General features: G+C 34.2%; 1 protein-coding gene across 5 annotated transcripts in view; it reads right to left on the bottom strand.

The window, feature by feature from the left end:
- LOC116998528 (sodium channel protein type 2 subunit alpha-like) overlaps positions 1-12,944 on the bottom strand; it is a 69,633-nt gene that overhangs the window by 44,308 nt on the left and 12,381 nt on the right. For 3 of the 5 annotated variants that reach the window (XM_033064280.2, XM_033064283.2, XM_033064281.2), the window contains 7 exons: positions 9,425-9,741; positions 5,738-5,856; positions 4,766-4,855; positions 3,014-3,142; positions 2,234-2,325; positions 1,109-1,381; positions 747-810 (listed from right to left, as the gene is read on the bottom strand). In XM_033064280.2, coding sequence (XP_032920171.1) covers positions 747-810; positions 1,109-1,381; positions 2,234-2,325; positions 3,014-3,142; positions 4,766-4,855; positions 5,738-5,856; positions 9,425-9,691 — 1,034 coding nt within the window. In that variant the 5' untranslated portion in view covers positions 9,692-9,741. Of the gene's footprint in view, positions 1-746; positions 811-1,108; positions 1,382-2,233; positions 2,326-2,421; positions 2,514-3,013; positions 3,143-4,765; positions 4,856-5,737; positions 5,857-9,424; positions 9,742-12,944 lie in introns of all 5 variants that reach the window. The other 2 variants (XM_033064282.1, XM_033064284.2) reach the window with 1 other exon arrangement.

Below are 12,944 nucleotides of genomic sequence, written 5' to 3'. Positions count from 1 at the left end.
ATTAAATTGATTGAGAAAAAAAAATATTCCAAGAATTTAACTAATAACATTGTAAATGAAAGACATTCTTTTCATCCACTCACTGGTTGAAATGACCTAAATATTAAAATTCTCCTCAATTACATTTTGCAAATAGAATCTTTATTCCAAATGAATTATTTCCTGGCAGAAATAATTGCTAAAATGTTGTTAAGGTTACAGAGAGATTAAACAATATTATTAGTTAAATCCAATTGTAGTATTAGGGATTTCCCACATAATGCTGATATATATTTTTAGTGACCCTCTTCACTGCTGCCAGTCAGGCATTTACATTTGGCACATGCAAATGGCATAATTTACCAGAAGTGAAAGAGTTAGGCTTGAAAAAAGAGGTTCAATCTCGAACTGTGAAGTTACTGCTATGCTTTCTTAATATTTTCTTAATATTTCTTAATACGTTCTCTTTCTCACTTTTAACTTTTGTTTCCTCCTACCTTCTTCAATCAGTAAATTACCAAAAGAGACTTAAAAAAATTTCAGATCTTATCAATAAAACCAATTTCATTTTCCAATCCAGCAGGAAACAGTTAGTTAGTTTTTTTTTTTCAGCCAGAATGTACAACATTTTGACTCCAGTAAGAAATTCTCACTTAGCTGCAAAACTCCATAAGTTCTGTAACCCCGCTAAATATAGAGTTGCAACTAGATCTCATGTTACTTCTTTTTCTACAGAGCATAACAGAGAATTTTTGAAAGGGTCTTACCCTGCATCAGAGCTATTACCACAAAGTAGGGCATCTCTTTGTCCTTCCAAAATGTAAAAATGAGCTGTGTAGAAAGCATTAGAAATATTTATGAATAGATCAAATAAACCTGAAAGTGCTACAAAGTAAAATAAAAATTAATTATGTTAAATAATAGTTGCTTGCTACTGATCACTTTGCAGCTTGTTTAGGAACCTTTCTGGTTGTTGTATTTTTTTATTGTATATATTTGATCTGTAAATCAGTATTTGTAAGCAGTTGTACATAAGGCAGAAATATAAACCCCTCAATGTTCTTTGGTCACAAATAATTACATATTTTAGCCACAAATATATTAAAGTAGTTATATCAGACATTCTTACTTTCATCCTCAATGTAATCCTTCCAGTTAAACGTGCTCACTGTCATGTTAACAAATGTACCGTTTTCATTCATTGTGCTGTTAAAGTAGGAAATAATGTTTATCTCAAAAGTAGAATTGTCTGGAGGCCACTGAAGGCATTTATTCCTCAGGTTGCCCATGAACAGCTGCAGCCCTATCAGTGCAAATACACTCAGACAAAACACAGTCAGGATCATCACATCTGAGAGCTTCTTCACAGACTGAATCAGGGCTCCTACAATAGTTTTCAGGCCTGCAAAGACAAAAGATCCATAGAATTATCATAGAGTATCTTTGCCCTTCCCATATAATTAAGAGGCCATGCAGACACTTAAAAAGAAATTATTTTTTATTTCTTGAAAGGTAAAGCTTCATGAGCAGCCTCAGAGCTTGTGAAGATGAATGAAAGAAAAAGATTCATTTTTATGAATATGCAATGTACATATATTCCAATAAATCAAATATGTAATCTTCTCAAGCAGGAAACTTTATCAATCATGCTTTCCTAGTTTAGATTTGATTGCATTTCCTAATTTTTGTGTGCATTAAATATTCTGCCAATAATTCAGTTTCCAGTTAATTCTAAACATGACTTCACAGTAGTGTGAAGCAGCATGAGATAGAATTGCTGGTAATTTTGAATGATAAAATCTTTTGCATTTGATAAATTTTCCTGTGCATCATTTATTTCCTCTTTGGTATCTTCTTTTTTGTTACTTCCTTATTTTTAAGATTAATGCCAAATTTAAGTGGTAAAAAAAAGGAAAAATTTCAAGACCAAGAAAGCCATAGCACTAAGCTTTTGTAATGTAGAGGCAATTTGTCACAATAAAATGCAGAAAAACAAAGCAAAATAACCCATAGGCCTCATATTTTATGTTTCATGCAAGATTCTGTTAAACTCAAAGGCTGATTTTGCAAAATAAAAGAAGCTAATGCTGAAAAGGCAAAGAATCATAAACTAAGTTAATGATCCATGCCTTTATTTCTTTTTTAAATTTTTATTTTCTTTTGGCAACATGAGCAGCGAACAGCAAGACTTATGCTCAAAGGAAGTGAATTCAATGGAACGAAAGTCAGCCTCGGTGTTTAACCTCGCTCTCACCTGGAATGACTGATATTGTTTTCAAAGCTCGGAGAACTCTGAATGTTCTCAACGCTGAGACATTGCCCAGGTCCACAAACTCTGTCACATATCTGTAATAGGGGAGTTCACACACAAACACAATGACAGCACACAAATAACAGTTGGAGATATGAGGGGCCTAACACCTTACACCAACTACTTCTTACCTGGAATTACAGAAATAGTTTTCAAAGCTCTCAATACTCTGAAAGTTCGAAGAGCTGAAACATTGCCTAGGTTTACAAATTCTGTTACATACCTGTAGAATTAAATCACAGTTATTCAGAATTGAGGCAGAGCTTATACTAATTATGTGGGTCTTCAAAACCTCTGTGGCAATACTAGCAATCATACTTCAAAATTTACCTGTCTTTTCAGTACATTTCGCTTTAATAATTATTTTCATCAATTTTGCTTAAAAGTAATTGAAGTGAAACTCACTGATTTGTATTTGAACATCTAGTTAAACTAATTAGCCTGTAATGGGATGGTAACATGAAGTCAAAGGGATGGTTTCATTTCTAGTGAGCAGTAAAATGTAGGACATGAAATTAGTGTCCCTCAGCAGTAATTACACTAGTGGCTGACGCTCCATTTTGGCTTCTGCCGTATTTTACTTTGATTTATGAATGCTAAAATGTGTGATACAGGGTCTAAACTTCAAAGGTTGCAAATATTTTTAAATAAATACATTTATTAGAATAATATTTACCACTAATTTCATGCCCTAAAAGCTTAAAAAGTTCTTGAACCACTTACGCCATTAAAATGACACTGAAGTCAAGCCAGTTCCATGGGTCTCGTAGAAAAGTAAAACCTTCTAAGCAGAAGCCCCTTGCAAGAATTTTGATAAGTGATTCAAAGGTATAAATTCCAGTGAAAGTGTACCTGAAAATCATCAGAGCAGGAATAATGGATTTTTGCATACTCACAGACAGTGCCATTCTTTAGCAAAGATGACTTAGAAGAAAAAGTATTCAGAGGTGAAGGGAGTAAATTATTAACTTCACTTGCCCTAAATACTGTAGTTGCTGTTCAGTCTTTGTTGAAATTTGAACCTGATATATATGCTACTTAGTTTCTAAAAGGTTGATTTGATTTCAGTTCTTGTGCTTACAAATAATTTCTGACTCTAGTATTTATGGATACATTTCAGACTTTGATATTTATATGTACATTCTTTGGCACTCACAGGGTTGCCTCTTTGCTTGCATTCATAAATCAGGTAAATTTCTAAGTGTTACAAAAACTGAAGAATTTTTTTTTTTATTTCTAAATCAGAGAGTTTTGTAAAAATCAGTTCTAGATAATAACTATACTAATGCCAGTATTACATGTTTATTTCATAAATAATCATCACATATTAGAAAGCATGCCCAGACTGTTATTCTCAAAGATGGGGAGCATGATTACCAGCTTACCTGGTGTGGGAATAGCTATGCACTTAACATAGAACAGTCAGTTATAACCAGCACAATGCAGGCTCTTCCTGAGACCCACATGGATTTCAGAGCTCTGCCTACAGACCCCACTGCTCTCCTTTCAGACTCCCAGCAACTCTGACAAGCCATTGTCACTGTTAATTGGGAATGCATTAATGATAGATGTTTCTAAACAGGGTTCAGTGTAAGGTTCATTAATGCAGAGAAATAAATAAATAAATAAATAAATAAACAAACAAATAAATAAATAGATAAATAAATAAATAACAGTAATGGCTCTTTAAGAAAAGGAGGGAATGAAAGAAGCAACAAGTGATTAGAAGAAGGTTTTTCATGAGTAGTATTATTTCAAACAAAAACATAAAGGGTTTTGAGGAACATGACCTGATGGAAGGTGTCCCTGCATGCCAGGGGGTTGGAACTGGATGATCTTAAAGATCCCTTCCAACCCAAACCATAGAACAGATTCTACAGTAGTTCAGAGGAAAACATATATTTTGTTAAAGAATAAACATGCATTTATAAGCACGAACAAGAAAGATAAATATTCCTTATTTTGGTCAGCTCCTTATTACCCTTTCATAGGTAAGGCCCTTTCCTTGGCAGTTTGAGTTTCTTGTGATTTGTGGGTTGTGTGTGTCCTTGTGGCAGGCACTTAAGAGGTCAAATCAGTAAGGTACAATAAAAGTCCCGCTGTCATGAGATCATGGATACTCATGCAATTTTACATGCACAATTTTACATGCACATCTGCAGCTCCTTGTCTGATTTATGCTCAGAATATCCAAGGACAGGAGCTCCTATTTGCATTACACAAAAGAAGTTCAGATATTTCTCACATATAATTTTAACAAACATGGTGTTACTCTTAAATCATTTAAGTTATTCAGGGGGAAATAGGAAAGATAGTGATGATCTCATGGAATCTGATTCTTCCTAACTCTGGACAAACCCATTCTGGCATTTACATTTTTATAAATGCTTGGAATCACACAACAACATTTTATAAATGTTGGAATCACACAAAAGCAAAGACGTAAAAATAAAGAAGTAAAAATGTTTAACTTACTCTACATTCTTTGTCCAGTCCGGAGGGTTACTCATGGTCATAAATACACAGTTGGTCAAAATAGTGCACATGATAAGCATGCTGAATAATGTAGGTTATAGTTAAGGCACATAAGTAAAAAAGTAGGACAGTTTTATAACACTGAAATAACTTTAAAATATTAAGTATTTACAAATGTGTACAAGTAACATGATACTCTAATTTAAGATTAAAAATAAAGCCTTGCACATAATTTTATGTATTTTAAATGGTGCGCCATCCGGCATATTATGGTGCACTTCTGTAAAAAAAATGCAATACTTTTGTAATTATAGCAGGTTTAGGTTTTAAATAAAGTTTAAATATATCTTTAACTCTGTAAATCATGAAATGACTACCCAAATGCAATTACTCATTTAATACAGGTGGATTGTTCTAAAAGATCTTTAGTCAGAGATTGGTTGTTTAGGCCCAAGTTTTTCTTTGAACATGATTGAAATATATTTAAAAATACTCATCCTTTATCCTGAATCTTTTACAGGACACATATCTCAATACTGAAAACACAATGCTGGAAAAGCTGCTCTTTACCCATGCTCTTTTGTCCTTGCTAAGTGAGTCTAGTTCATGAATAGTACTACTGGTCTTGGTAAAAGTGTGACCTTAGATATGTTCAAGTGCAATGGTTTGTTACTAATGTGGCCTTAGCTGCAGGGCTTAGTATGGGATCAGGTCTCCTTCTAGATATAAAGCCTGATATTTAAACTCTGACAGATTTAGGTGGTTCAGTAGAGAATTCTCTCGGCAGGGATGAAGATCATACTGCAATTCACATGGGATATTGCTCCTTTTTTTAAGGGTGAACAACATATATTTATTTAGCATAGTTGACTCCAATGGATGCAATTTGTATGTCCAGATGAAAAGTGTTATTTCAGTCATTAAGTATTTTTAAATAGCAACACATAAATCAACATGAAGAAAAAAGGATATGAATGTACCAAAATCTTGATAGCAATTTTTCTGATGGGATTAAAAGGAGTTAAAATATACAAGGCAGATGTGGCACTGAAGCGGAAAATTGCTTTTCCCTTATTCAATACTATGAAAGTCTGCAAAAAAGAAATACAAAATTAAAATACAGTGTTGACTACATATGTATCTTTGCCTTCTACTTAAAGTTTCCATTCTCTACCTGAGAGGTACAAGTTCCATTTTACTGTCTACCTGTGCTAGGAAAGTAACTGATTTCTATGAATACAACGGAATAAGCCTTCCACAGCCAATTCTCCAATTTCCAAAATTTGCCAGCATGTGGACTGAATTATGATGTAATTAAATTGGTGGGAATTACAAAAAATAATGGCAGTATATCAATAAAAGCAAAATGCAGGATTTTGCCACTAAAATATTTCAATTTTATTTCTCATGAAGTCTTGGATTAAAGTGAGAGCTTCAAATTTATCAAATATATTCCACCTTGTGAGCAAACACAAACAAAACCAAAATAGCAAAAGGACAATTCTAAATGCCAGTTTGTATTTGGAACAAATACTTGACAGAGTTATATACACACATACATATATACTGACAAGGAGAAATTGTCATTACAAAATCAACCACAATTTAAAAATAATTTTGCTTCCATTTTCTCTTTTAAATACTACCGATATCAATTATATGCATCTTCTAAAACATATATCTGTGAAAAAATTAAAATTATTAATATATTGCCAGCTAATGTATTTCTAAGCAATGTGAGACAAGCGTATACCAGAATTTGGCATTCTATCACAAGAAGTATTTTTTTTAAAAAAAATTTGCTGGTTTTCTTGTTGACAATGTGTACTTATTTCCCCTATATTTGAGCAGAAAAATTAGCTAGTGATTACCTTTTAAATTTTGGTCTGATAAACCTATGGTTTGTGTTCAGTTTATTCAATTTCTGTGGGCAGTTGTTGCCTAAGTGTATTTGTCTGTGAATAAGGTTTACTTGTATCTTTAGTGCTGCTTGAAATTTCTTCAGGACATAACTATTTTTCATTCTTTTGGCTCTTTGTCAATGGTAATGGTTCTGCTTTGTGTTACCATAATAGAATCTTTGTTAAACTCTCACAGAGCTATATAGTATCACTGTTCTCCATGTTGATTTTCATTCTCTGCAAAAACTTGGCTGTGATCAGAAAAATTCTGCCCTCTCTGTGCCCTTTACTGCCTATTTGGACAGTCATCTTGGGCAAGGAAAGCAAACCTCTTCACAGTGAGAAAGAAAATAAGTAAAGGAGTGTTGCTGGTGCCTGTTGACAGAATAACAGCAAGCTTACACTGAGGGTGGCAGAGAACGGACACACACTACTTGGCATTTCTCCCTGCCCTACAGTCCTTCACCCAGCTGGAAATGCTAGAAAGATGTTGCCTGTCCCAAGGTCACTGCTGCAGCTGAGCCTGAAGACAGACTAAATTCACATATGATTTTCTCTGCACTGACAAGTAAATGATTAAGGGTAGTTTCTACTATACACCAGAGGAGGGATGACTAATTCTAGTCCATGATTTAAGATGTCCATTTGTTTTCTGTTGAGCATAATTATACTGCTAGGTTATATAAACATAGATGTAACTTGTGACTAAAGATCCTACACTTTACTAATTGCTCTCATACATTAAGAAATCCATTATTAGTATGAGCTTTTACACTTTTGTTCAAAAAAATCTGACTACTTTTCCTGATCAATAAAGGTTAGAAACTATACTTCAGGACTTCTCAGGCTTGCTGCAACTTCACTTCAGACAATTTTATCCCTGAACTCATGCAACTTTATTCCTGAAGTTTTGGAGCTAGTCTCAAAAGGCTTAGTACTGACAATTATGTTGTAAGTAAGAATTTGCATGGAACTGTTGTTATAACCCAAACAATATATATTTAAATAACCCTTGGCAATTCTACTTCTTTAAGCTTTAATCTCTTTACATTTCCCTAATAACATACATACTTGTATTATCTACAGCATTGTTTATGTAACTTTGGCAACTGTTAGGTTATACAATTGCATACAGATTCTGCTTCCTTTTCTGCTTCCATTACTGAGGCCATAATTTTTAAACCTGTTTTACAAACCAAAGGCAACAAAAAATTTAGCCACAAATTAGCCACAAAGATTATTTGCATGATCTTTTTCTAGCAAACAAAGTTTCTTTGGAGTTTAAAGTATTTTATGCCTTGATTTTTTTTTTTTATAGTGGCTCAAAATTGTTTCTTATCTTGATGGCAGCCTGGTATGCTTCAAGCCGTCAATAGAGCAACTGTGTCCAGTTCTAGCTCTGTTTCACAGAGATGGCAAAAGATAGTCCCAAGTACTTCTCCATAAAACACTTTCTGCATTTTTTAATTTAGGGGTGTTATCCACCTCTTCATCTTCCTTCACTCTCCTTACCTACAACACTTTGCGGTCTATCAGAAACTGAGAGAACATCATGATGATGCTAAAGGAGCACACAGAAATAAACAAGAGTATAGAGGAAAATTGGCTATTGCTGTCACCTGTACTTTCACTAATCAGTGCAGGACCTAAGGTACTTTTATCTGTTCCCAGGTGGGATTATTTCAGACCCTGGAGGATTTATAACAGTCTACAGCTAATCAAAGCTATGGAAAACAAATACTTGTTTTTTCCTTGTCTTTCTCCTAACTCAAATAACACCAGTCTGCTGCCAATTGTAAGCATCATTGCAACAAGACCAAAACCCATATGCTGTGCTGTAGATCTTGACTTTTAAAAAGTCAGACTTTTTACTTGAATGGATCAGTTTGAACTACCTTTTCTATCTCTGACTCCCTGACTTGGGGATCATGTGAAAAGGAGGATTGTGTATGACTGTGCAAATTGGAAGGGAAAATGCACCTTTTTTAGGAGTTTGCATTCTCCATGGAGCACAACTTGGCTAATAATGGTCCCATTGTGTTACAGCCACACACATGTAACTTAGATATATTGCTTTTATTTCATAACTCTTTTCTCTGGTCTTTCTGTATAAAAACTCTTCAGAACATCAAAATCATCATCAAGATCAAAAACATCATTTTGCAATTCCTTCCTTTAGAATAACCCTTTCCATGGTTTGACAGAGACTTCTAATTGACAGCTCCATGGTAGAAATCTATCACAGCAAAACCAAACATCTCAAGCAATAGTTTGCATTGTGGTAGTTTCATATGAGACAACATTTACAGAGTCTCTATATGCTACGCATATAGACATACATGTGTTTCATATGTATGTTTGCATATGTTATATAGCTATAAGGAAACAAAGAATATGGTTACAGTCCTATGTTTAATTAACTTGAGTGGATGCTACCTTGTTATCTACAATTACTTACATTGCAAAACCGTGCTTGGAACATCACTTTTGACATATCCAGTCTTACTAGTATATTAAAATCAAAATAATTCATTTTGTTCTCAAGTTCAGGCAAGATCAAAAAAACACATCTTCCTGACAATAAAGTAAATAGCAAGTAACTCAACAGAATTGAAGCAGTCACAGTATGGAAGAGCATAAATCAAAAGATGATTCTGGATATTTAGCAGATTGATAGTTCCAACCATCAAATTTTGTGATTAAACTTTTCTGGTGTATAAATTTATATTCTATTTTGTGCAAAACATAATTCACTCACTTTTTTATTGATATAATATGGGTCCAGGTCTTCCAAAGGTTCAGACACCATTCCTGGAGGTATGTCGCCGTAAATAAATGGCAGTGTCTTTCCTGCCTCCAAGTCACTGTTTGGTTTTGGACCATTTTCATCATCATCATCTGTATGCTCTTGCTTGGGCTTTTTAGCTTTTTCTTCTGCAGAACGCTTTTCAATAGCTGCGAGAGAATCTCTAGTAAAATAGCGGAAGCTTTCAGGTCCAGGTGGTACCAGCAGTGCCTGTGCCATGTTTTCATCCTGCAAATTTAATTACTTTTTGCTTCTTGCATAAGAACGACCTATAAAAAAAAAATTAATAATTTAGGCAAGCTAGATTGTACCAATAGGAAAAACCTCAACATTTGGTTAGAAACTCTTTCCAGGCTTAAATAGAAATAGAAGCAGCATATTTCAAGGCTGAATGGCAGTTAAAAGCAACAGAATTTATTTAGATATTTTATAAATTATTTTTCAGCTTTTTCCTGCTGATCCAGAAAAAGACACTGTTTCTGCCCACAGATACTGCTTTGCCTGTGTCCTTGGACACTCCCAGTTACAGCAAATTGCTGATACAAGTGTTTTAACAGTACAGCTGGTTTTTTTTAACAGCAAGTATAAAAATGCATATTCAGTGAGGTACTGTTGAAAATTGTAAACCTACATTCTACTTCTAATATATTTCATTTTTTCTGTAATTTTTTCAAGTATTAGTCATACAACTTTACAAACATCAATACTTTCATTAAATTAAAAAATTGTGCACAACTGGTACTGTTTAAATGACAGCAACTGAATTATAGGAGGAACAAGCATAATTCTTTCTTACTGACACTTAACTGTGGTGAAGGCTAATATTAGATACCAGAGCAGCTTAGGTTGCACTTATTCACTGTTAACTGTGAATCAAAACCACAGGCCTTTAAGTAAAAGGAAACGGCATGTACAATCAAGGCTATGTGGGAAAAGATGCTGCTTCTGATTCTTTGCAAGGCAAGTGTAATAGTATTTTTTCAGACTGAAACTAGTCCAAAACCTAAGGCTCTGGTTCCCTGTGAATGTCTTTAGTACCAGCAGTGGATGATGCTGCTTTTTCCTGCTCTCTGCATTGAATTCGCTACTGTACAGCAAGTCTCTTTATGAAGTCCTGCAGCGCATCAACTGAAAGCAGTGTTATTTTTCTCTCTTCCAAGTCCTTCTGAAGCAAGATCAGTTATTTAAAGTGATGTACTGTACAGCACAGTTGAGAGGTTTGAATAGCTGGAGGGAGAGAATGGCAAAATGAAGGCAGATATGGTTAAATAGTGCTGCCACCAGGGAAGAAATTAAAGCTTCATTCGGTGTCTACTTTGCAAGAGTTTACAGCATACTGTTGTAAAAATTTTAATTATGAGAACCAATTTTAAGAAGGAGTTTCAATCCTTAACTGATGAGCTTTAATTATATTTTCTGTTACATGAAGCCATGTAACCTTTGCTGCATTACTTCATGAATGTGCAACATCTGTATCCTGAAGATGCCACATCTGAATTTGAGACATAATATTCTGCTCATTTACACTCATTCAATAGTCCTTCTCCTAAAGCTTCCACACACAGAGGCACACAAAGTGCTACAGTAATGATCTTATGAAATAAGATATGTGAAGGCAGAAGGGGGTGTTAAAAAGTACTTGAAAAACCTAGAGTAAGAAACTGGAGGAAAGAAATGAAACAGCATACTCCTAACTCTGAATTACTAATCCAATGACATGGTAAGGACTCATGTTCCTGTGCCACTTGAAATCTTTATCTCTGGAATGGGTTCACAGCACAGAGATCACTGAAATAATTTAGTCAGTAGATTATAGCACCAAGTGGATAAGTAATACAAGACCAGAACCAAGATACCATAAATTCAGAATTCAAATACACTGTACTGTAGACACAAAGAAGAAAATTTCTCTCAAGGAGTATCGCGGAGAACTATGGGTTAATGCAATGTGCAGAATGACAGAGACCTTGGAGTGGCTGAAGACATAGATGCAGTATAAAAGAAAAAATAAATTATAAAGCCAGAGTCTCCAGCAGGCAACTTTATCACAGGCTTCTATCCTGAAATTTCTACTAATTTTTTCTTTGTACAAGATGGATGCCTTTGCTAATCTCTTTTTTAAATTAATGTAACTCCCGATAATAAGGATCCTAAACTCAAACTTGTCCCTTATTTTTAGAATTAAAAGCATACCTCATTTTCTGGACACAGTCCTTTGATTACTACTTTTGCTCATGGAGGATTAATGAACTAAGAAGATGTCTGAGGTTTTTCTTTGGTCTTTCTGAATAATTCATTTCTTTAAACCCCATTTAACATGTCTGTGATTCAACTTTTCACCCTAGGTGCCTTTTCTATGAAACTAGTCTCAAAAGATGCATCCAAATCAAGTCATCAGTGTCTGTCTTGTCTTTATAGTTCAGTGCATTTGTCTAGGCTGCTTTTCATCATTAACAGTTACAGCTATGAGTACTGTAACAAAATGCATCGTCCTCACTTAAAAGATATGTATTTGTATTGCCAGAAATCCAAAAAGGAGCCAGTCACTGACTAGGGAAAAGTATTGGCAGATTGAGGGATTCACTGGATTTCTCAGGGAAAAAACATGCCCTAAAAGTTATCCTGATGAGTTGGAAATATTACTTGAGACCTGCCTCCCCTACTGTCTAGTGCAATTACATCTCTTCTTTGCTGCTGCTAGTACACAAAAAGGTTTTTAGTATACTAAATATGCCCCAAGCATTTTCATTTAGACTACAAATCTTAACAGAACTACACAGAAATATGTCTGATTAGTGTTGCTATACATGCATTAATTTAATAGAACAATGAAATAGAAATTGTGCTGTTGCCTGTACTGAGCTTGAACAATCTCTTAGCAATCCTTGAATCATGAACTGCTAATCTGTTAGTGATAGCTTCCCTCTCCTTCCTTCACTGGTTTTAAAATGGTTTGTTATCTGCTAACTAAACTGCCAGGATATGAGTGATAATAGGCAGAATTCAGACACTCTGTATATCTAAAAATTCAGAATAACTGTCATTAAAAACCAATCTTTAAAGAAAGAGTCTCAAAACTACATGTGGTCCAGGCTACTCAGTACCTTCTGCTGCTCAGCAAAGACAGTTTCAAGTATTTGAAATACAATTCTGGTCTATTTATCATATATGTACTACACTATAATTAAATACATTTCATTAGAAAAATGAATTTCCCATTTATTAAAAACATGCTTTTGCCATTTAGTTGTAATTAAGCATGGCATTCAAGTCCCTCTCCAATTTTCCTTCAGTCCCTACCTTTAAATAATAAGATTGAGCAAAACCCAGTATCTATATGTTTTTAATTTTATACATATTTCAGCTACTTATATTATGTCCACAGATATCTTGTTAAATTTTATTTTTAATATAATAATCTTCTCATCATTTACAGATGATGAGTCAGAAAGTAAGTAAAATATCTTTGGTA

This window comes from Catharus ustulatus, chromosome 7 (genome assembly GCF_009819885.2).
Source record: "Catharus ustulatus isolate bCatUst1 chromosome 7, bCatUst1.pri.v2, whole genome shotgun sequence".
NCBI lineage: Eukaryota > Metazoa > Chordata > Aves > Passeriformes > Turdidae > Catharus > Catharus ustulatus.
Note: the sequence above shows the minus strand (reverse complement) of the source record. Positions and strands in the feature narration are given on the sequence as shown.